Source organism: Cherax quadricarinatus, chromosome 82 (genome assembly GCF_038502225.1).
Source record: "Cherax quadricarinatus isolate ZL_2023a chromosome 82, ASM3850222v1, whole genome shotgun sequence".
NCBI classification, from domain to species: domain Eukaryota; kingdom Metazoa; phylum Arthropoda; class Malacostraca; order Decapoda; family Parastacidae; genus Cherax; species Cherax quadricarinatus.
The window spans coordinates 18044042-18069643 of record NC_091373.1 but is presented as its reverse complement, the minus strand read 5'-3'; the positions used below and the strand labels follow the sequence as shown (position 1 = coordinate 18069643).

Below are 25602 nucleotides of genomic sequence, written 5' to 3'. Positions count from 1 at the left end.
CTGCTTTCAGTAACCTACCTCCTACACCATACACCTGCAACATCTGCCACATTGCCCCCCTATCCACCCTGTCATATGCCTTTTCCAAATCCATAAATGCCACAAAGACCTCTTTAGCCTTATCTAAATACTGTTCACTTATATGTTTCACTGTAAACACCTGGTCCACACACCCCCTACCTTTCCTAAAGCCTCCTTGTTCATCTGCTATCCTATTCTCCGTCTTACTCTTAATTCTTTCAATAATAACTCTACCATACACTTTGCCAGGTATACTCAACAGAATTATCCCCCTATAATTTTTGCACTCTCTTTTATCCCCTTTGCCTTTATACAAAGGAACTATGCATGCTCTCTGCCAATCCCTAGGTACCTTACATATATATATATATATATATATATATATATATATATATATATATATATACGTATATATATATATATATATATATATATATATATATATATATATATATATATATATATATATATATATATATATATATATATATATATATATATATATATATATATTATATATATATATATATATATATATATATATATATATATATATATATATATATATATATATATATATATATATATATATATATATATATATATATATATATATATATATATATATATATATATATATATATATATATATATATATATATATATATATATATATATATATATATATATATATATATATATATATATATATCTTTCTTTCAACACACCGGCCGTATCCCACTGAGGCGGGGTGGCCCAAAAGGAAAAATAAAAGTTTCTCTTTTCACATTTAGTAACATATACAGTAGAAGGGGTTACTAGCCCCTTGCTCCTGGCATTTTAGTCGCCTCTTACAACACGCATGGCTTACGGAAGAATTCTGTTCCACTTCCCTATGGAGATAAGAGGAAATAAACAAGAACAAGAACTATTAAGAAAATAGAAGAAAACCCTGAGGGGTGTGTATACATATGCTTGTACATGTATGTGTAGTGTGACCTAAGTGTAAGCAGAAGTAGCAAGACATACCTGAAACCTTGCATGTTTATGAGACAGAAAAAACACCAGCAATCCTACCATCATGTAAAACAATTACAGGCTTTCATTTTACATTCACTTGGCAGGATGGTAGTACCTCCCTGGGTGGTTGCTGTCTACCAACCTACTACCTATGGTGTATATATATATATATATAATTTTTTTTTTTTAAACATGTCAGCCATTTCCTACTGAGGCAGGGTGACCCAAAAAGAAAGAGAAACCCAAAATGCTTCCACCATCATTCATACATAATCACTGTCTTTGCAGAGGCACTCAGATACAACAGTTTAGATGTCACTCCAAACAGTCAATATCCCAAGCCCATTCTTTAACCTTTAACGAAGCTGTAGTTCTCTGCCATGAGCTCAGCTCATGGATCTATGTAGTAAGTGTGCACCATATAAAACAAATCCTGCATCACGCAGTGCTTAATGAGAAAAAGCCTGCGACCGTGTTTTTTGGATTAAAGCAGCTAATTTGTGGTGTAGTTTTTGTGTGGTTTTTATGGTTTCTTGGTCTTATTTGATAGTGAAAGATATATTACAGAAATAGAGATGATTTTGATTGGTTTTAGTACTGAAAATAGCTTGAAATTGAGCTCAAAGTAGAGGAAATGTTCGATTTTTGCCAATGTTCAAGAGTAAACAGATGATGGCACACAACCAATACATGGCAACTTGGGGGGTCTAATATACATTCATGAATGTGCTGATATTATTTATACAATTATTACAGTATTGCATAACAGTAAATCTTCTATTTTTTGGTGTGAATAAAAATTCTTTATGTGAATAAAAAATAAAAATGGAATTCAAGTGCAACTAATGTGACATTTATTGTGGCAACGTTTCACTCTCCAGGAGCTTTATCAAGCCATTAATGGCTTGATAAAGCTCCTGGAGCTTATGTCACATTAGTTGCACTTGTGTCCTTTTACTTTACATATTGTCAGTAATTCTACCAACTTTATTACAAAATGGAATTCGTTTGTAAAGCCTGGAAACATAACTAATAAACAGAGGAAATATGCCAGTAATGCATAGTGTTTATTCTGGACCATATTTTGAAACTGGAATATTTTGAACTTTGTGTGAAATTGGCCAAATTACCAATTTCTGATCACTATTGGGTAGTTGAAATAGTTAATTGGGTAGTTTCTTGTGCTCAGTTGATAAAATAGAAGTAATATTAGCAAAATAGCTAAGAATTTGATCAACTGGAATAATGTAATTGGCCTAAAATAGGAGTCAAAGTGGGCAAAATCACCTATTCATAAATATTACTGACGCAACAAATTTTGCTATAGTGTAATTTCATCAATTTTCCATCAAATATCGTACTTTTTGTTTTTTTTACCTACAGAAAAAGATTCTCTACCATTTCATAAGAAAAAAAAAATATTTTTTGAAATTCTTGGACCCTGTGGACAAGGTGTAGAACTACGGCTTGGACCATCAAAGGGTTAAAGTGCAGGCATTGTACTTCCCACCTCCAGGACTCAAGTTCGGCTAACTGGTTTCCCTGAATCCCTTCACAAAATATTACCCTGCTCACACTCCAACAGCTCATCAGGTCCCAAAAAACATTTGTCTCCATTCACTCCTATCTAACATGCTCATGCATGCTTGCTGGAAGTCCTAGGCATTCGCCCACAAAACCTTCTTTACTCCCTCCAACCTTTCCTAGGATGACTCCTATTATATATATAAACTGAAATTCATTATTTTGAATGGTATTTGATGATATTTACAGCGTGCATTGTTAAGACAACAAGAGACAAGGAAACGGCTCTTACAACATCAGCAGCAACAGGTGTTAGTGCCGTCCAACACCTCAGATGTGGCTCAACCTCCACCAACCTCATACCAGAACATGGATGACCTCTTTAATAACACCGTTGCACCAAATGTGAATGTCACTCTCCAGGTAGTCTAACAAGGGCCTCTTTCCCCTTTAATCAACAGCCTTGATTGTAAGGGGAAGTATTTTAAACTGGGATTGTCTTTTATGATTATATTGGCTTTTGGTTGGTAAAACTGGATTGAGGCTTTAGTGGTTATCATTTTTAGATTTAAATGTTAGTAACTGGACAGTATTACTGATGTTATTAAATGAAAGTGTAGAATGCTCTCAAAAGAACCTTGCACTTATAAGTATATTAAAAACTGTGATGTCTCCTCTTATTTATAATTTCAGCGTAATGTTGCCGAGTCTCAGACATCTCCAAATTACAACCTGCTCAATTCGCCACTAGGGGGTGGGGGACAAATTTCTCCTGGCCAGCGTATTCCTCAACCCCCTTTCTCTCCACATGGTCAAACAACTTCTCCCCTTCCAAACCAACAGTACAGCAATAGGTAGAGTCAAAGCTTTTTTTTTTATCACTATATTGGATTTAAGTACTGTTTTTTCAGAAATTAACATAAACAGGTTTATACTTTCAGAAATTATTATAGACAGGTTTGTATTTTCAGAAATTTTTATAGACAGGTTTGTATTTTCAGAAATTATTATAAGTATAAATTTGTAACCAGAAATATATTTGAGTATTCCATGTATTAATTACTTTTCATTTTTAGGATGACAGATTTGTATATTTTCGAGTTGCCATACAAAATTCTAATTTAGTAAAGTAGCCTTTTGATTTAGTGCTCACTTTAATTATGTATCAAGAAATGTAAAATTATTTTATTATTGTATTATTTTAATTCTTTGATCCCTATGAAGAGTTTCCTTCATGAAGGCAGGCCTTGATGTTGCAGATAACCATAATTATTTCACTTTCAAGTGATGGAGACAAAAAAAAAATCCTGAGGCAATTTCTAAAGAAGTTTACATATCAGTTTGGTTAGCACATTATAATCATTCGTCATCGTGGTTGTAGGAGGTATGGTGATACTGACAACATGGACAAGACAAATGTATATGACTATGACAGTTATTAAAGAAAATGTTTCACCACCCAAAGAAGCCACTCTTGGCAAGGCATTTCCTTTAATGTATATCATAAGTGCATGTATGTGTCTTCTTTCCATGGTTATCACTGAGAAGTAAGACTGTTTGGAAAGATTGAAAGTTGCTTCAGAGTATATTCATATGAGAAAATAAAAGGGCAGTAGCAGAAGACAGAAAGACTCAAGTAATGAAAGTGAAGAGCAATTTACCTGTATCAAGGCACAGGCAACTCTCATGAAGGCTAGTGTGTAGATGTAGTGTTGGTAGGAGACCATTATGTGGTGGTGTAGTGTTGGTAGCAGACCATTATGTGGTGGTGTAGTGTTGGTAGCAGACCATTATATGGTGGTGTAGTGTTGGTAGAAAACCATTATGTAGTGGTGTAGTGTTGGTAGTAGACCATTTTGTGGTGGTGTAGTGTTGGTAGCAGACCATTATATGGTGGTGTAGTGTTGGTAGAAAACCATTATGTAGTGGTGTAGTGTTGGTAGTAGACCATTTTGTGGTGGTGTAGTGTTGGTAGCAGACCATTATGTGGTGGTGTAGTGTTGGTAGCAGACCTTTATGTGGTGGTGTAGTGTTGGTAGCAGACCACTATGTGGTGGTGTAGTGTTAGCAGACCATTATGTGGTGGCATAGTGTTGGTAGCAGACCATTATGTGGTGGTGTAGTGTTGTTAGCAGACCATTATGTGGTCTGCTACTAACACAGCTTTGGGTCAGGCTTATCTGGAGTTAAACTCCAGTAGTCACTTTTCAGTCTAGTCCTGCAGTTTGTCCAGATCCGCTTGTAGTCTTTCCTGGTCTTATCTTACCTATATCCTTCTTACTAATTTTGCATCTACAAACTGGTATACCTCTTGGCAGATATGTATGTATGTGTATGTGTGTGTGTGCTCGTGCCTGCGTGTGTGTGCATGTCTGTGCATGCGTGTGTGCCTGTGTATGCGTGCGTGTCTGCATACATGTTTGTGTGTGCCTGCATGTGTGCACGCATCTGTACATGCATGTGTGTGTGCGTGCGCATGCCACCACCAAACATTTCTTTGTATATTCTTATTTGTTGTTTCAGGGGTCAAGCCTTAGCTCTTGGTCCAACCTTTCTGCAAACTGTTAGTGGATTTTCTCTCTCTTGGCTGCATGAGCCCTGTTCTTAAAACTGTATATGGATCCTGCCTCTAGCACTTCATTGTCGAGGTCATTCCACTTCTTGACTTCCCTATGTTTTTAACGTCCAGCTATGCCCTTATGTACTTGATTCCCACCTCTCAAATAGACTCCTCCTGATTACAATGTCAGTTCCTCTCAGTATTTTGCACATTGTAATTGTGCCACCCCTGGTTCTTTTATACTCTTATGTTGCCAAAGTTTGCTCTTTTTACCTCTCATCATGGCTCATGTTATTCAGCTCTTGAGATATGATTGCAAACTTTTTCCAGCTTTTTGACATACTTTATCAGATACAGGTTCCATACAGGTGCTGCATACTCCAAGATTGGTCTAACATATTCTATTGTGACTAACTGCTTGTTGAGGATCCTGAAAGGTAGCCTTAAATTTGCCAGTTTTGCATTTGCTGCAGTGGTTATTCAATTGATGTTTGCCTCAGGGTACTACAGTACCATGGGGTAATTTTTTTTTTTTTTATTATCACACTGGCCAATTCCCACCAAGGCAGGGTGGCCCGAAAAAGAAAAACTTTCACCATCATTCACTCCATCACTGTCTTGCCAGAAGGGTGCTTTACACTACAGTTTTTAAACTGCAACATTAACACCCCTCCTTCAGAGTGCAGGCACTGTACTTCCCATCTCTAGGACTCAAGTCTGGCCCTCCGGTTTTCCTGAATCCCTTCATAAATATTACTTTGTTCACACTCCAACAGCACATCAAGTATTAAAAACCATTTGCCTCCATTCACTCCTATCAAATATGCTCATGCATGCTTGCTGGAAGTCCAAGCCCCTTGCACACAAAACCTCCTTTACACCCTCCCTCCAACCTTTCCTAGGCTGACCCCTACCCCGCCTTCCCTCCACTGCAGATTTATACACTCTCAAAGTCATTCTGGTTTGTTCCATTCTCTCTACATATCCAAACCACCTCAACAACCCCTCCTCAGCCCTCTGGATAATAGTTTTGGTAATCTTGCACCTTTTCCTAATTTCCAAACTACGAATTCTCTGCATTATATTCACACCACACTGCCCTCAGACATGACATCTCCACTGTCTCCAGCCTTCTCCTCGCTGCAACATTCATCACCCATGCTTCACACCCATATAGGAGTGTTGGTATAACTATACTCTCATACATTTCCCTCTTTGCTTCTATGGACAAAGTTCTTTGTCTCCACAGACTCCTAAGTGCACCACTCACCCTTTTTCCCTCATTAATTCTATGATTCACTTCATCCTTCATAGACCCATTTTCCTGACAAGTCCACTCCTCAATACCTGAATGTATTCACCTCCTCCATACTCTCTCCCTCCAATCTGATATCCAATCTTTCATCACCTAATCTTTTTGTTATCTTCATCACCTTATTCTTTCCTATATTCACTTTTAATTTTCTTCTACATACCCTACCAAATTCATCTACCAACCTCTGCAATTTCTCTTCAGAATCTCCCAAAAGCACAGTGTCATCAGAAAAGAGCAACTGTGACAACTCCCGCTTTGCGCTTGATTCTCTATCTTTTAACTCCACACCTCTTGCCAAGACCCTCACATTCACTTCTCTTACAACCCCATCTATAAATATATTGAACAGCCAAGGTGACATCACACATCATTGTCTAAGGCCTGCTTTTACTGGGAAATAATCTCCCTCTCTCTTACATACTCAACCCTGAGCCTCACTATCCTCATAAAAACTCTTCACTGCTTTCAGTAGCCTACCACCTATACCATACACCTGCAGCATCTGCCATATTGCCCTCCTATCCACCCTGTCATATGCCTTTTCCAGATCCATAAATGCCACAAAAACCTCTTTAGCCTTATCTAAATACTGTTCACCTATATGTTTCACTGTAAACACTTGGTCTATACACCCCTACCTTTCCTGAAGCCTCCTTGTTCATCTGCTATCCTACTGTCTGTCTTACTCTTAATTCTTTCAATAACAACTCTACCATACACTTTACCAGGTATACTCAACAGACTTATTCCCCTATAATTTTTGCACTCTCTTTTGTCCCCTTTGCCTTTATACAAAGGAACTATGCATGCTCTCTCCCAATCCCTTGGTACTTTACCTTCTTCCATACTTTTATAAATAATAGCACCAACCACTCCAAAACTGTATCCCCACCTGCTTTCAACATTTCTATCTTTATTCCATCAATCCCACCTGCCTTACCCCCTTTCATTCTTCCCACTGCCTCACGAAGTTTCCCCACACCTACGTTACTCAGGAGGAAAAGGCACTCGCAGGACACAAGCCTATGAAAGACAGGCTATCTCTCATGTTTTGTTGTAATGCTAGTGGGGATTGCAAAGTGAAGTCTTAACTCATGTATCACTCTGAAAATCCCAGAGTGTTCAAGAAAAACTGTCTCATTACTCATCAGTACTTTTCAATAAAGGTAAGTGTCATTTTAGTATTTACTTATGTATTTATGCTGCATGTCTCATTGTTTTCTATGCAGGAAAATATATATTTCATGTAAAAAAAATAATTTTTTTTAATGCTTTTGGGTGTTTGGAACGGATTAATTGGATTTCCATTATTTCTCATGGGGAAAATTAATTTGGCTAACAATAAAATCGGTTAAGGACAAGCTCTCTAGAACAGATTAAAATCGTTACCCAAGGGTCCACTGTATATGTTAGTGTAAACATGTTATCTAGTACAGTGGACCCTCGACCAGTGATATTAATCCGTTCCTGAGAGCTCATCGTTAGTCAAAATTATCGTTAGTCGAGTTAATTTTCCCCATAAGAAATAATGGAAATCAAATTAATCTGTTCCTGACACCCCAGAGTATTGAAAAAAAAATTTTTTACCACATGAAATATTAATTTTAATACACACAAACTGAAGACATGTACAATTACACGACACTTACCTTTATTGAAGATCTGGTGATGATTGATGGGATGGGAGGAGGGGAGAGTGTGGATGGTGTTAGTGTTTAGAAGGGGAATCCCCTTCCATTAGAACTTGAGGTGTCAAGTCCTTTTCTGGGGTTACTTCCCTTCTTCTTTTAATGCCACTAGGACCAGCTTGAGAGTCACTGGACCTCTGTCGCACAACATATCTGTTCATAGAGCTCTGTACCTCCCGTTCCTTTACGATTTGTCTAAAATGGGCCACAACATTGTCATTGTAATAGTCTGGTACCAGCACGGCTTGCAATAGCTGTGTTAGGGTGATTTTTCATCCATAAAGGTTTGCAGTTCAACCCACTTTGTACACATTTCCTGAATCTTTGAAGTAGGCACAATGGATTCCACAACTGGCATAGGCATCTCAGGGTAAGCCCTAAACCCTTCAAAATCTTTCTTAATTTCCATACTAATTCTCACCCTTTTTATCACAGGGATGGCACTAGAAGCTTTCTTGGGGCCCATGGAGATTTATTTTGCAGGTGCAATCACTAAAAACGCTGTGATAATATGAAATGTTCCGATTGTATGTTTGGATGCTACCGCGGTGGCAGGCCACATATGGACACGTCTTGAATGGAACGAATCGCGTTGGTCGAGTTTTTTAGCGCTGAGCTAGTCGAGGCAAAATTTTTGCGTTAAAATGTATTGCTAGTTGGATTTAACGTTATACGATGCCATTGTTGGTCCAGGGTCCACTGTATTTATATGTATTTATAAGTGCAAAAAAAAGTGTTCCACTTTACGGCGGTAGCCTGGAACCTAACCTGCCGTATAAGTGGGGCCCTACTGTATATACTAACCCCTCTGGGTTTTCTTTTATTTTCCTCCTAGTTCTTGTTCATGTTTATTTCTGCTTATCTACATGGGGAAGTGGAACAGAATTCTTCCTCCATAAGCTATGCGTGTTGTAGGAGGCGACTAAATGCTGGGAGCACTGGGCTAGTAACCCCTTCTCCTGTATAACTACTGAAAACAAGAAAAAGAAAAACTTTATAAAATTGAGATGTTTGAATGTGCAGAGATGTAGTGCAGATGATAAGAAAGAAATGATTGCTAATGTTATGAATGAAAAGAAGTTGGATGTCCTAGCCCTAAGCGAAACAAAGTTGAATGGGGTAGGGGAGTTTTAGTGGGGAGAAATAAATGGTATTAAGTCAGGAGTATCTGGGAGAGTTAGAGCTAAGGAAGGGGTAGCAATAATGTTGAAGGATCAGTTATGGAGAGAGAAATGGGAATATAAATGTATAAATTCAAGGATTATGTGGATTAAAATAAGGGTCAGATGTGAAAAGTGGGTAATAATAAGTGTGCATGCACCTGGAGAAGAGAGGAGTGTAGAGGAAAGAGAGAGATTTTGGGAGATGTTAAGCGCGAGTGTGTAGGAACTTTTGAGCCAAGTGAGAGAGTAATTGTGGTAGGGGACCTAAATGCTAAAGTAGGAGAAGCATTTAGAGAGGGTGTGGTAGGTAAGTTTGGGGTGTCAGGTGTAAATGATAATGGGGAGCATTTGATTGAACTTTGTATAGAAAGGGGTTTGGTTATAGGTAACACATATTTTAAGGAAAAAAAGATAAATAAGTATACAAGATATAATATAGGATGTAATGACAGTAGTTTGTTGGACTATGTATTAATAGATAAAAGACTGTTGGTAGATTTCAGGATGTTCATATTTATAGAGGGGCCATGGATATATCAGATCAATTTTTAGTTGTAGCTACAGTGAGAGCAAAAGGTAGATGGGATACAAGGAAAATGGAAACATCAAGTAAGAGAAAGGTGAAGGTTTATAAACTAAAGGAGGAGGAGGAGGAGGAGGAGGCAGTTAGGGTAAGATATAAACAACTGTTGGAGGATGAATGTGATAGTGTGAGTATGGGCAATGGGATAGAAGATGTATGGGTAAGTGTTAGAGTGTTCAGCAGAAGTTTGTGGTTTCAGGAAAGTGGGTGCGGGAGGGAAGAAGAGCGATTGGTGAAATGATAATGTAAAGAGAGTAGTAAGAGAGAAAAAGTTAGTATACGAGAGGTTTTTACAAAGAAGAAGAAAAAGAGAGGTTAACAGAGTGGTGAAGCAATGTAAAAAGAGAGCAAATGAGAGAGTGGGTGAGATGTTATCAACAAATTTTGTTGAAAATAAAAAGTTTTGGAGTGAGATTAATAAGTTGAGAAAGTCTAGGGAATGAATGGATTTGTTAGCTAAAAATAAGAGAGGAGAGTTATTCAATGGAGAGTTAGAGGTATCGGGAAGATGGAGGGAATATTTTGAGGAATTGTTAAATGTTGATGAAGACAGGGAAGCTGTGATTTTGTGTATAGGGCAAGGAGGAATAACATCTTGTAGGAGTGAGGAAGAGCCAGTTGTGAGTGTGGGGAAAGTGTCTGGGGCTGTGGGTAGAATGAAAGGGGGTAAAGCAGCTGGGATTGATGGGATGAAGATGGAAATGTTGAAAGCAGGTGGGGATATAGTTTTGGAGTGGTTAGTGTTTTATTTAATAAATGTGTGGAAGAAGGTAAAGTACCAAGGGATTGGCAGAGAGCATGCATAGTTCTTTTGTATAAAGGCAAAGGGGACAAAAGAGAGTGTAAAAATTATAGGAGAATAAGTCTGTTGAATATACCTGGTAAAGTGTATGGTAGAGTTATTATTGAAAGAATTATGAGTAAGATGGAGAGCAGGATAACAGATGAATAAGGAAGCTTTAGGAAGGGTAGGGGGTGTGTAGACCAAGTATTTACAGTGAAACATATAGGTGAACAGTATTTAGATGAGGGTAAAGAGGTAGTAGGTTGGTAGACAGCAGCCGCCCAGGGAGGTACTACCGTCCTGCCAAGTGAGTGTAAAACAAAAGCCTGTAATTGTTTTACATGATTGTAGGATTGCTGGTGTCCTTTTTTCTGTCTCATAAACATGCCAGATTTCAGGTACATCTTGCTACTTCTACTTACACTTAGGTCACACTACACATACATGTACAAGCACATATATACATATCCCTCTGGGTTTTCTTCTATTTTCTTTCTAGTTCTTGTTCTTGTTTATTTCCTCTTATGTCCATGGGGAAGTGGAACAGAATTCTTCCTCCATAAGCCATGCATGTCATGAGAGGCGACTAAAATGCCGGGAGCAAGGGGCTAGTAACCCCTTCTCCTATATATATTACTAAATTTAAAAGGAGAAACTTTCGTTTTTCCTTTTGGGTCACCCCACCTCAGTGGGATACGGCTGGTACGTTCAGAGAAAGAAGAAAGAGGTTTTTGTGGCATTTATGGATTTGGAAAAGGCATACAATAGGATGGATAGGGGGCAATGTGGCAGATGTTGCAAATATATGGAATAGGAGGTAGGTTATTGCAAGTAGTGAAGGGTCTCTATGAGGATAGTGAAGCTCAGGTTAGAGTAAGTAGGCAAGAGGGAGATTATTTTCTAGTAAAAGTAGGCCTTAGACAGGGATGTGTGATGTCACCATGGTTGTTCAATATATATACAGATGGAGTTGTAAGAGAAGTGAATACTCCGGTGTTGGCAAGAGGTGTGGGGTTAAAAGATAAAGAATCTAACACAAAGTGGGAGTTGTCACAGTTGCTCTTTGCTGATGACACTGCTTTTGGGAGATTGTGAAGAGAAGTTGCAGAGGTTGGTGGTGCACTGAGGAGTTTGTGGAGACACAGAACTTTATCGATGAAAGCAAAGAGGGGAATGTATGAGAGTATAGCTATACCAATGCTCTTATATGGGTGTGAGGCATGGGTGGTGAAAGTTGCAACAAGGAGAAGGCTGGAGGCAGTGGAGATGTTATGTCTGAGGGCAATGTGTGGTGTGAATATAATGCAGAGAATCCATAGTTTGGAGATTAGGAGGAGGTGTGGGATTACCAAAACTATTATCCAGAGGGCTGAGGAGGGGTTATTGAAATGGTTTGGGCATGTAGAGAGGATGGAACGAAATAGAATGACTTCGAGAGTGTATAAATCTGTGGTGGAGGGAATGCGGGGTAGGGGTCAGCCTAGGAAAGGTTGGAGGGAGGGGGTAAAGGAAGTTTTGTGTGCGAGGGGCTTGGACTTCCAGCAAGCGTGTGTGTGTGTGTTGGATAGGAGCAAATGGAGACAAATGGTTTTTAGGACTTGACATGCTGTTGGAGTGTAAGCACCATAACATTTATGAAGGGATTCAGGGAAACCAGCAGGCTGGACATGATTCCTGGAGATGGGAAGTACAGTGCTGGCACTCTGAAGGAGAGGTGTTAATGTTGCAGTTTTATAACTGTATTGTAAGCATGCCTCTGGCAAGACAGTGATGAAGTGAATGATGCTGAGAGTTTTTGTTTTTTTGGCCACCCTACCTTGGTGGGAAATGGCTGATGTGTTGATAATAAAAAAAGAAATTATCATTTATGAAGAAGCCCATATTTAAAAGCGGTGTGTTCGAGACAGCTGAGATTAGATATTTTTTGTTTTTAGGTTTTGCCATTGAGGTGGCTTGTTTATTGTGCACCCAGCATCTATCCTGTAGAGGGTAGTGGCCAGTTTATTGTGCATTCCATATATTATGGACATTAGTAGCCAGTTTATTGTGCATCCCATATCCATCATGTGGACAGTACTCCTGTTAACTGTTTTAACCCTTAAATGGTCCAAACGTATATATACGTTTTTTCAACATTTGAAAATATGTAAAAAAAATGTTGATCTTCTTTCTTGTTTTACATTTAAAAATATGTAAAAAACTTTTATCTACGTTTTTTTTGTGTTATATTTGAAAATATGTAAAAAAAAAGTAGATCTACTTTTGGAGCACTTCGGATTTGAACGTCGATCTGTTTGGACCGTTTAAGGGTTAAGAACATAAGGAGGAGCACTGCTGCAGGCTTACTGCCCCATGCTAAGCAGGTCCCCATGCTAAGCAGGTCCAACTCCCACCTACCCATGCCTACTCATGTACTTGTCTAACCTATTTTTAAAGCTACACATGGTTTTAGCTTGAATGACACTACTCAGGAGTTTGTTGTACTCATCCACAACACTATTACTAAGCCAGTACAGTGGACCCTCGGTTATCGGCTGTAATCCGTTCCAGAAGGTCAGCCTAAAACCGAAATAATATTTCCCATAAGAATTAACGTAAATACAATTAATCCGTTCCAGTCACCCAAAAATATTAACAAAAAATACATTTTTTAAAGATTAATTATAGTTTTACATACACAAAACAGTGAGACTAAATAAAATAAATAAATGAACATTTAAATCACTATTACATACCTTTATTGAAGACTCTTGTTGGCTTATGAAAGACAGGGAGGAAGAGAGAGAGGAATTCCTGATTATTGTTTGGAAGGGGAATCCCCCTCCATAAGGACTTCAGGTATCAAAGCCCTCTCTGCCTGCTACACTCCCTGCCTCCCTGCTACACTCCCTCCCTCCATGCTACACTCCCTGCCTGCCTGCTACATTTCCTGTTTCCCTGCTACACTCCCTCCATGCTACTCTCCCTGCCTGCCTGCTACACTCCCTGCCTCCCTTAGACACTCCCTGTTTCCTTACTACACTCCCTGCCTCCCTGTTACACTCCCTCCCTCCATGCCATACTCCCTGCATACCTGCTACACTCCCTGCCTCCCTGCTACACTCCCTCCCTCCATGCTATACTGCCTGCCTGCCCGGTACACTGCCTGCCTGCCTGGTACACTCCCTGCCTTCCTGCTACACTCCCTCCATGTTTCACTCCCTGCCTCCCTGCTATAGCATATGTGTAAAGAACCTAGGATAATCCAAAAAAAGTCAGAGTGACTTATTTCCATTGAGGTCTTGCATCCCTGATACACTCCCTGCCTGCCTGCTACACTCCTTGCCTCTCTGCTAAATTCCCTTTTGCAACATTAGCTTCCTTGATTTCTACTTTCTTTGCCAGGATGGAAGTGACTGTTGATTTGGATTTCCCATACATCCTGGCAAATTCTAGCACTTGAACACCACTCTCATACTTTTCAACAACTTCTTTCTTAAATTCCATTGTTTCTCACTCTCTTTACCAAAGGAACTTTACTAGGAACTTCATGGGGCCATGATTGCTTATTTTGCAGTTGCACTCAATCAGTAACCACAAAACACACAGCCAGACTGACTTACAAATGTGCAAGCAGCTGGCGGGTGGCTGCATCCAATACGGCCGATAAGCGAAATAACAGCCAATAACCGGAATAAAATTTCGGCCAAAAAAAGGCCGATAACCGAGTTGGCTGATATCCGGAACGGCCAATAACCGAGGGTCCACTGTACTTTCCTACATCTTTTCTAAATCTAAATTTTTCAAACTTGAACCCATTGCTACAAATCCTGTCTTGGTTAGATATAGGCAGGCTCCACTTACACAGCAGGTTAAGTTCCAGGCTACTGCTGTAAAACGAAAATTGCTTTAAAGTGAAACAGACTTTTTCACTTTCAAATACATATAAAAGCCTGATAGCATGTTTACATTATCATATATTAAGTGAGCAGTAGAGCTAGATCTAAAAAAAATGCATGTACAATACACACTTTACTTTCTTCTTCTTCTTTCAACACACCGGCCGTATCCCACCAAGGCGGGGACACATTACTTACCTTAAAATATTTTCATCCTTATCTTATATTGAGTGCTGAATATATATTTATTGTAGGAAATTTGAACAAATAAAGAATAAGTAGGATTCAAAACCGTTGCATTAGTGAAACACTATAAACAGGGCCTGCCTGTATTTTGAACACGTTATTTACATCCCCTGTATTTATTCCTATTTTCTGCTTGTACTCCTCAACCAGCTTTTTTTTTTTTAATGCATCAGCTGTTTCCCACCAAGGCAGGGTGACCCAGATATAAAACATACCCAAAAAGAAAGAAAAAACTTTCATCATCATTCAACATTTTCACCATCACTCATACATAATCACTGTCTTTGCAGAGGCGCTCAGATACGACAGTTTAGATGTCCCTCCAAACTGCCAATATCCCAAACCCCCCCTTTAAAGTGTAGGCATTGTATTTCCCATTTCCAGGACTCAAGTCCAAGTTAACTGGTTTCCTTGAATCCCTTCACAAAATATTACCCTGCTCACATTCCAGCAGCCTGTCAGGTCTCAAAAACCATTCGTCTCCATTCACTCCTATCTAATATGTTCACACATGCTTGCTGGAAGTCCAAGCCCCTTGCCCACAAAACCTCCTTTACCGCCTCCCCTCCAACCTTTTCGGGGCCAACCTCTACCCCGCCTTCCTTTCCCTACAGATTTATATGCTCTCCAAGTCATTCTACTTTGTTCAGTTCTCTCTATATGACCAAACTACCTCGACAACCCCTCTTCAGTCCTCTGACTAATACTTTCAGTAACTCCTCACCTCCTGCTAATTTCCACACTATGAATTCTCTGCGTAATATTTACACAACACATTGCCCTTAGACACAACTCTCCACTGCCTCCAGTCTCTTTGCTGCAGCATTTAGAGCCCATGCTTCACACCCATATTAGAGTGTTGGTACCACTGTACTCTCGTACATTCCCTTCTCTGTCTCCATGGATAATGTTTTTTGTCTCCACAGATACCTCAGTGCACCACTCACCTTTTTTCCTTCATCAGTTCCATTGTTAACCTCATCCTTCATGCTGACAAGTAATCTCCCAGATATGTGAAAACATTCACTTCTTTCATACTCCCTCCCTCCAATGTGATATCCAATTTTTCTTTATCTAAATCATTTGATACCCTTATCACCTTACTCTTATCTGTATTCACTTTCAACTTTCTACCTTTACACACCCTCAGTCATGTCTCCCCTAGTTCTACACCTTTGTAGAGTGCAGATTCAGTGTCCTCAGTCTATCCTCGTATTAAAGATTTCTGATACGATTTTGTCATCCTTCTCTTATGTTTTCTAGTGCATTTGTGCCCATTCTGTAATATGGTGAGCAGAATTAGAATTGTGCAGTATAATCTGTAAATGAGGCCTTACACACTGTTGTCTTGGCTTTACTAAGATTGCTGCTAACCAAAACCTCTGAATCCTTTTTGCATTCAAAGTGATGGAGTGAATGATGGCGAAAGTTTTTCTTTTTCAGGCCACCTTTCCTTGGTGGGAAATGGCCAATGTGTTAATAAAAAAAACTATTTAGTTTATAATTGGCATGGTTGTTTTCTTTTCCAAGGCTTAGACTTTTGCATTTGTCTATACAGGTCAGCCATCACTAATACAGCATCATTGGGACCTGAAGTGTGCCAGATTAGTGAGTTTGCTGGATTACAGAGTGGTTAGGTTAGAATACACTTAATTAATCTATCAATAGAGACTCTGCTACATCTTCCTCATTTTCATCACTGCTTTCTCCTCCACTGATTTGCTGCTGTGGATTTACAACGATCTGCACAATTTCTGAGTCAGTATAATGATGAAATTTGAAATTATGCTAGCCGAAATTAGTGCAGGATTACTGATGAAACCAGATAAATGATTGCTGGATTAGTGATGGCTGACCTGTATTAAAGTGTATCTGCCATTTCTCCAACCACTGCATCAGTCTGTTCAGATCTTCCTGTAGTGCTTTAGTGTTCTTGTCAGAATTAATACCAAGGCCTATTTTGGTGTCATTAGCAAACTTGCTTATTTCGCTATTTATTCCCTCATTAATGTCGTTTATGTATGTTATGAAGAACAAAGGACCCATCACTGACCTCTGTGGAACACTGCTTGTGACACATCCCCACTCTGGTTTCTTCCCATTTATGCAAACTCTGTTTCCTGTCTGTCAACCACACCTTTTTTTTTTTTCAACAAACTGGCCGTATCCCACCAAGGCAGGGTGGCCCCAAAAGAAAAATGAAAATTTTTCTTTTTAAATTTAATAATTTGTACAGGAGAAGGGATTAATAGCCCCTTGCTCTCGGCATTTAGTTGCCTCTTACAACACGCATGGCTTACAGAGGAAGAATTCTGTTCCACTTCCCCATGGAGGTAAGAGGAAAGAAACAAGAACAGTAACTAGAAAGAAAATATAAGAAAACCCAGAGGGGTGTGTGTGTGTGTATATATGCTTGTACATGTATGTGTAGTGTGACCTAAGTGTAAGTAGAAGTAGCAAGATGTACCTGAAATCTTGCATGTTTATGAGACAGAAAAAAAGGGTACTAGCAATCCTACCATCATGTAAAACAATTACAGGCTTTCGTTTTACACTCACTTGGCAGGACGGTAGTACCTCCCTGGGCTGTAGAGTTGATATCAGGGAAATTATTGAAGTGCAGAATTCCAATGGAACAGATTAATTGCATTTCAATTAATTTAAATGAGGAAAACTGACTCTGCAAATGAGCAAATCCAGATGCGAGCAAGTCACAGAACGGATTAAACTCAAGGTACGAGGTGCCTCACTACAATCTGGGATTAGTGTGGGAGTATTATCCTTCCAGTAATGTCATGGAAGAGCATGTGGGATGGGATGAAGTACCTGACATTCCTCTGGGTACAGAGTTTGATTTGACTTCAGATACGCCACCAGTTAGTGGCAGTGTATCTGAAGCTCGCTCGTAACTTGGATTTTGGCTTGCAACTCAAAGCAAAAAATTGACTGAGCGACAGCTCGTAACTTGGAAAACTCATAAGTTGGGGCACTCGTAAGTCAAGGTACCACTGTACAGTGGAACCTCTGTTTTCATATGCCCTAGTCTCTATATAAAACTATAGTTATTCATTATAAAATGTGTTTTTTTTTTTATATATATTTTTGGGTGTCTGAAATAGGTTAATTGGATTTACATCATTTTTTAATGGGAAATATTAACAAAAAATATATTTTATAGAGAATAACTATAATTTTACATACAGATTAGGGCATATGAAAACCGAGGTTCCACTGTACTACCCTACTTATGAACAGGTTCAGTTCTGAGCGGTCATTCATAGGTTCATTTGTTCGTAAGTCCAACATGTGTACATATACAATATTGTACAGTAGTGTAGTATATGTGTGTATGAACACTGAGTAACCTAGAAGTGTACAGTTTAAACATATACGTGGACACAGGAAAAATACTTACTGTATACTAGTAAACAAAACATATTTTAAATGAAATAAAGTTTATAATGTTTATAATAAAGTTTGCAAATAATATAAATTTAATAAAACAGACAGTGAGAAGGTGTTGGCTTGAATGTCATAGCATCTGAAATCGATGGCACTGATTCAGGCTCCTGATGAGACTTTGTCCACCCTCTTGAAGAAGCAGTCTAGGGATGTCTGGGTGGTGGCCTCCTTCTTCTCTTCATAGATGAGATGGTAGCAGGGAATTGTATGATGGACAGCTGCTGTAACCTTGGTGTACTATTCCACATTCAGGTCCTGTGATTCAAACAATGACAGAGATTCTTCAAACAAACAAAACCCTTCTGCCATCATTTTTATCTGGAAGCGCTTTGGTTTTGGAATCACTTACACTTCCTCTTATTTTTCTTCCTCCTTTCTCTGGGTTTCCAGCTCCACGAGGATCAGCATTAGGCTTAGCAACACCTGACACTGTTGCTGATTTTTGAGCCAAATGCTTAACAGTTCTTCAAAATCTTCCGTCACTTTTCCACGTCTGCTCTGATTACTGTAGACTGCATTGGCACTGAAATTTCATGTGTTCCATAATCTTGTCCTTGTTCTTGAAAATTGTGCTAATGGTGGAACGATTCATGTATGAATGGGTGATGTTCACCATCTTTTCACCTTGAGCTACATTCTTTATTATGCTCACTAAATTTGTGAAGAGAGCACAAGCACACATATGAACAATGCCACTAGAGTAACCTATTATGTATTATTTACATCGCAGTGCTTCCTGCACTACAGTACCACCACCTCACGGTGGACTATGAACTCAATCTTACACCCAAATTTTTGTCTTAAGGGCAAATTGTTTGTATTAATGAAAGTTCACAACGTGAATGTTCATGTGTAGGGGAGTCTCTGTAATCATTCTGTCAGTATACACTCCATGAATTACATGTCTAATGCATCAAGAATAGGGAATACTGTAGAAATATACTTGATCACTTTTATTACTCTTTCCTTATTAAAGTTTCTCTAGTTAAAGAGGATGAAAATATCTTGATGTGATTATTTTGGAATAATGGACAAATGACCTGCATATAGGAGAATGAAACTTATGATGTTTCAGTCTGAAACGTTGTCGTAAATTTCATTCTCCTACGTGTGTGGTACCTGTGCATTTTGATTTTTGTAAATGCATATGAGATTATTGCTGTTATGTATTATACATCAACATATTAAATATATTTTGTGGTAGCCATTGATAATTTTGAATTAAGGTGACTGATGTTGTCTACTTCATTAGGACTGCAATTTTTTTGTGAAGGACTGTCAAGTCATTAAGTTTGTGTTTCAAGTTTAACCCTTTGACTGTAGCGGCCGTATATATACGTCTTACGAGGTACCGTGTTTGACGTATATATACTCATAAATTCTAGCGGCTTCAAATCAAGCAGGAGAAAGCTGGTAGGCCCACATGTGAGAGAATGGGTCTGTGTGGTCAGTGTGCACCATATAAAAAAAATCCTGGAGCACGCAGTGCATAATGCCGACTTTGTGGTCTATTTTCGTATAGTATTTATGGTTGTATTCTCGTTTTCTTGGTCTCATTTGATAGAATGGAAAACATATTATAGAAATAAAGGTGATTTTGATTGATTTTACTATAAAAAGAACCTAGAAATGGAGCTTAAAGTAGGGGAAATGTTTGATTTTTGCCAATGTTCAAAAGTAAACAAATGATGCCATTGTCCAACTAGCCATGCAGTCATGAATGGGTTGATTTTATTTATACAATTATTACAGTATTGCAGTAGTCTGCATAATAGTAAGTCTTCTATTTTTTGTTTGAATAAAAATTCAAAATAGAAAGCAAGGGTAATATCAGAGGGGCCTGGAGACATGACTGATGAACAAAGAAAATGTTATTTTAGAGCCAGGAATGTCTGCATTGTTCATTCTGGACCTTATTTTGAAATTGTCATATTTTTTAGTTTTCGTGAAATTGGCCAAATTGCAAATTTCTGACCACATTATTAGGTAGTTGAAATCGGTAAATGGGCAGTTTCTTGTACTCAATCGATAGAAAAAATGGAGTTCTGAAGAAATAGCTATGAGTTTGGGCGACTGGAACAATGAAATTAGCCGAAAATAGGGCTCCAAGTGGGCGAAATCACCGATTTGTAAACAGCGCCGAGGTCGCTAACTTTGCGAGAGCATAATTCCATCAGTTTTCCATCAAATTTCGTTTTTTTGGTGTCATTACAATCAGGAAAAGATTCTCTATCATTTCATAAGAAAAAATAATTTTTTTTTTTTTTAAATTTTGCGACACCAGGAGACACCTCAGGATTGGGAGTTGCGGCAGTCAAAGGGTTAATCTGCAGTCACTTGTGCTTGATGCTGTTCCTATGTTCTAAGTTTAATAGTGGCAATAATTGGGTGTGTTTCCCTTCAACAGGAGGGTTTGTGTGTATCTATATATTTTGATGCCTTCTTTCCTAAGGGTTCTACTTGACCTGTTATTGAACCATTACTCTAAGGCTTTGGATATACAGTGGTACCCCAAGTTTCATACAGCTCCCAACATGAACAATCATGTAAGTGTATTATTGTAAGTGCTGTTTTAAGTGTATTTTTGGAGGTCTGAAACGGACTAATCTAATTTACATTATTCCTTATGGGAACAAATTCATTTGGTAATGGCACTCGAACAGCCTTCTGGAACAAATTATGGCTGAAACTTGGGGTATCACTGTACTTACAATTTGATATTAATAAAACTGTAATCAGTGGATAGCACATTGGCCTGCTGGTTTTAGGACTGGCTTGCCATAGGTTTGAGCTCTGTGCAGTGATTCAGTGTCATTAATATATTTTTATATCATCTTGATGACATAAACAGTGGGCAGATGGGTGGATACCAGGGAGCACAAGGCTCTCAACTATCCCCAAGATTATCCCAGGGGTCACCAGTTCCGCCAAGCTATCAACCAGGAGGGCAACCCCTTCCTCAAATGTCCCCCACAGGCCCTGGCACTCCAGGAACACCTGTGGTACAAGTACCCCCTGGTCAGCAAAGTCCGGTGTGGTCGTCTCCTAGTCCGCAACAGCGGCCATCCCTAATGACCCAGAACCCAATGCTGAATGCGCAACTTTCTGTGAGTTTGTTTCTCAAGTTAGTGCTATTGAATAATATGAAAAAAGAGGTGAATAATTATTTTGTGCACAGTAAATTATTTAGTAAAAACAATTTTTTTTTTAAGTTTAGTGAATAATTATATTTATGCATTCATATTGTAAATTAAGTATGGTAATCCTAAAGGATTATATTGGTTTCAGTCCTTTATAAGAAACGATGGGGGACGACAGTTTCAGGGTGGCGGGCGGAACCAGTTACCCTCCATGCGTTCTGTGCCGAGCCCTAGTGCCCGTCAGTCACCTTATCAAGGCATAGGTCCTCACACACCTGGGGCTACTGGGCAAGGAGACTCACACCCCTACCCTCCCTCCTCTCCGCAGCAAGGACAGTCACCTTTAATTTATCAGCAACAGCAACAGCAGCAGCAACAACAACAGTATCGTATTCAACGAACTATGTCAGCACCAGGGCAGATGGCAGGTAAGATACTGTTTATGCTTCTCGCCCTATACTCAGGCATCTTGGGGATGCAAAATAAAGGTTTCTGCATTGGTAGATTTTATGGAAATAAAGAAGTTTGCTCTTCTTGTACTTTTGGGATTCACGGTTATTATTAAAATTTCTAACAGTGCAGGTACCATTGTAGTAGTATTTTTGTATAGTTATACACTTACTCATGCATACACTCCCTTCATTAATTATTACTTTTGAGATTTTGATTGCAGCTTATGTATACTTTTATAAATTAAAATAAACATCTTTCTTTTTAAATCAATGATTTTCCTGCAGTAGTTAGTTAACATTGGTTTGGTTTGCTGTATTGTAGTTTGGTTGTGGGACACTGGCATACCTCCCTTTCCATGGCATGGAACAGTCCTTGCATACCTCACCAACCTTACACCTATTCCACTTCTCAGTTAGACCCAATGCCTCCCTTCTTTTTTTCCTCTCTGGGCCAATTTGGCCAGCCTACTTCTGTCTTAAAAAGCTTCTTTCAAAGAGAATTATGTAATATCAAATTCATTATGTGGTTTTAAAGTACAAAAATTGCATAAAAATGTATATGAAGTAAAATGTTTTATGGGAAGTAAAATATTCATAGTAAAAGTAATGATAGTTATACATAAAGGTAGAATGTTCTTAGTAATAATAATGACAGTTATACATAAAGGATGATGATGCTATTTTCATCAGTGAAATTTTGTCACTGGTGTAGTAATTTCATTCTCCAGTGAAGTGGATAGAATGAAAATTAATAATGGTATTCTTAAAAATTTATTAATATAAATAGGCTAATTCAAAAAATTTAATCAAGTGATTAAAATGTTTGAAAGAATTATCTGCATATAGAAAGGTATTCACTATCTAAAGATTTGAATGTAAGGAAAAGTGTCTTATGTTATATCCAAGATGCTGGTTTGTCCTGGTTAACAGGTGTTTCTTTCCATGCAACCTTAATATACAAGTGACCAATCCTCATCTGTGAAGAGAAAATATTGTCCTTCAGACAGTAAGCATCAGCAAGCTTCAACCTCACTCTTTGAGTTAATAATTTTGAGTAACAACTGTGCAGTGATAGCCTCATAATTATTTAGTTTTTTATTTTGTACAGCTTTAAAAAAGAATTTGTTGTGAATGTGACCCAAAACTCTGCCAAGCTCCAAAATATCCAACATAACCCTAATCCCACTTGATTTTGAAGAATCTATTGACAATACAGTATACCCATACACTGTTCCTAAGGCCCAGATGCAGGAATTCCACGTTCATCGAAATATTGAGAAAAACCATGACATGCTTTAAATGTCATATGGAGATGGAGTCTGGGTGCAGGAGTCATCCTCCAGTCATTAAATATCATATACGTAGCCCAACTCCACAAAGAAATAACTCGAAAGTAGGCAGATGAATCTTTAGTTTTCTAAGAAATCAGATGCAGATGATAATTCTCAGAGTAAGATCAGTGGCTGCCTCAGTGACAAGCTTTGTTCCTTAAGGCATGGAGCTCTTCTCATGCTTATATTTGACATAGACAGAGATAATTTCATACTACCCTGTCATCCTTTGCAAAAGATGCTAGAATTTGTATGAGAGTGGCATCCTTTGAGAACACAGCAAATCTTTAAACTGATGTTAACCAGGTCTTTCAGTGAGTCACAGAAAGCAATATGATATTGAATGAAAACAAATTTCAGGTCCTTTACTAAAGAAAAAGTAATTTAAAACTGAAATGAAGTATAACACAAGCTTAAACTGGTCAGTAGAGCAGAAGAAAAGTATGAGGAAGCTAAGAGTGATGATGTGAGAAGCTCTTATATTTAATGATACAACAGTATTGCTATCACAGACAACAAGCAAATTGAGAGGTTGAATAACTAGAATCTTCAAGATAAAACATGTCAAGGCAATGATGATAACTATTTAAGTTACATGTGCACTCTAGATTGCACACTATGCAGAATTGAAGAATGTACAAAGAGCCTTTACTGCCTGTAGAAATTCAATCAAGCACCCAAATTATTAAGAAAACTAGACATCCCTTGAACATAGGTGAGAAAGATATGTCATAATTTACACCCAAGAAATTCTGGAGGGCTTGGTCCCAGATTTGTACACACATCAAAACTGCTCTTTACAAAATGAAGGCGCTCAGTGAATACCCTTGGTGAAAAGCAGGGGGATGTGCTAAGTACACTTAAGAGATAAATCAAGAAATACAAATTGACCGAGAAGTTTCAACATGATAATTGCCAACAGAACCCTAACTATCTTCAAAAGGAGACTGGAGAAGTTTCTAATCTGAATAAGTTAGTTCTTGGTTAGCCAGGCTGTGGTACCTACACTAGAGTGTGTGGGGCTAACATAAGTAGTCTGGTTGATCAGGCCATCCATCAGAAGACCTGGTTTTGAACTGGGTTGCAAGGGTGGTGATCCGCAGAATTGTCTTTATTTATCCTTCGGGTTACTAAATATCTAAATAAAATTAAAAACGATGTTGAGGTCACTGAGAGCAGAGATTTACTCCAAGGAAGAGGAAACCAAGCAATCTGTAAGCAGTGGATAAAATTCTGGAGACATTAAAAGAAATGGATCAGTATACATAATCTGACAAAGAAGATTTATAAGGCTCTTCCTGTTGCTACGGTTGAGCAGAAGAAGAGTGAAAACAGTAGAAATAAAGATAACCATATGTGCAACCCAGCCAGCAGCCAGCAGCATATCAGATGGGTGACAGTGATGACTTCAGTACAGCAATGTTAATGATTAATCACTTCCAGGATTCTACTTATTTCTCATCCACATGTTTCAGTATCTTGTAAGGCTCAACTTTTAAGCTACCATTGAAGAGTAAGTTGAAGGAATGGTAAGAAGATCCCAAGTAGTGGTGAGAGAAAGCGAATAATGAATAATTTAGATATAGTCAGTTTGTCAAAAAAAAAAAAAAATAGTTTAGGGAAGTTTGTATCAAGAGGAATAGAATTTATCCTTAGAAGATAAAGAAGAATTGACAAGACTGTTAGGTGACAAAATTATTTAGCAACTTTTAAGCTACCATTGAAGAGTAAGTTGAAGGAATGGTAAGAAGATCCCAAGTAGTGGTGAGAGAAAGCGAATAATGAATAATTTAGATATAGTCAGTTTGTCAAAAAAAAAAAAAATAGATTAGGGAAGTTTGTATCAAGAGGAATAGAATTTATCCTTAGAAGATAAAGAAGAATTGACAAGACTCTTAGGTGACAAAATTATTTAGCAATGTTATATAAATTCTCACCGAGAAAGATGAAGCAGACAAGGTCCCCAATTTGTTATCATCCTTTTTACTATCATCTGCACTTACAATCAGGGTACTGTGGAACCAGTTAAGTTCTTATAAATGCACTCTAGCCCTTACAAAAGTTGGGACTATTTATGACTGAAAACATTACTTCATGAGCAGAATAGTATCAATATTCAGTGAGAATACTGTAGTGTAAAATGTATTGTAATCTGAAAGTTACCTGTAGACAGTTTTGGGGGTCACCCCCCAAGCTGAGTTATCCTGGTTGATGGTCTGATCAACCAGGCTGTTAGTACTAGCTGTACACAGCCCAAAGTAGGCACCACAGCATGGCTGATCAAGAACTGACATAAGGAGCTTATTGAATCACACATGAAGACAACAAGTGGTCTGTTGGTAATTCCCTTTATGTATGAAAGGAGGGTCTTGAAACATCTTGGCCCCTTTACACTTTTGAGTTATCGTATAGTATACTCATGCAATCCTGCTTTT

At 38.3% G+C, this 25602-nt stretch overlaps 1 protein-coding gene across 9 annotated transcripts in view; it reads left to right on the top strand.

The window, feature by feature from the left end:
• Positions 1 to 25602, top strand: part of LOC128702897 (nuclear receptor coactivator 1) — an 852422-nt gene that overhangs the window by 647827 nt on the left and 178993 nt on the right. For 7 of the 9 annotated variants that reach the window (XM_070102622.1, XM_070102623.1, XM_070102620.1 and 4 more), the window contains exons 17-20: positions 2815 to 2988; positions 3259 to 3419; positions 21096 to 21351; positions 21533 to 21812. In XM_070102622.1, the coding sequence (XP_069958723.1) occupies positions 2815 to 2988; positions 3259 to 3419; positions 21096 to 21351; positions 21533 to 21812 (871 nt within the window). The remainder of the gene's footprint in view (positions 1 to 2814; positions 2989 to 3258; positions 3420 to 21095; positions 21352 to 21532; positions 21813 to 25602) is intronic. The other 2 variants (XM_070102624.1, XM_070102621.1) reach the window with 2 other exon arrangements.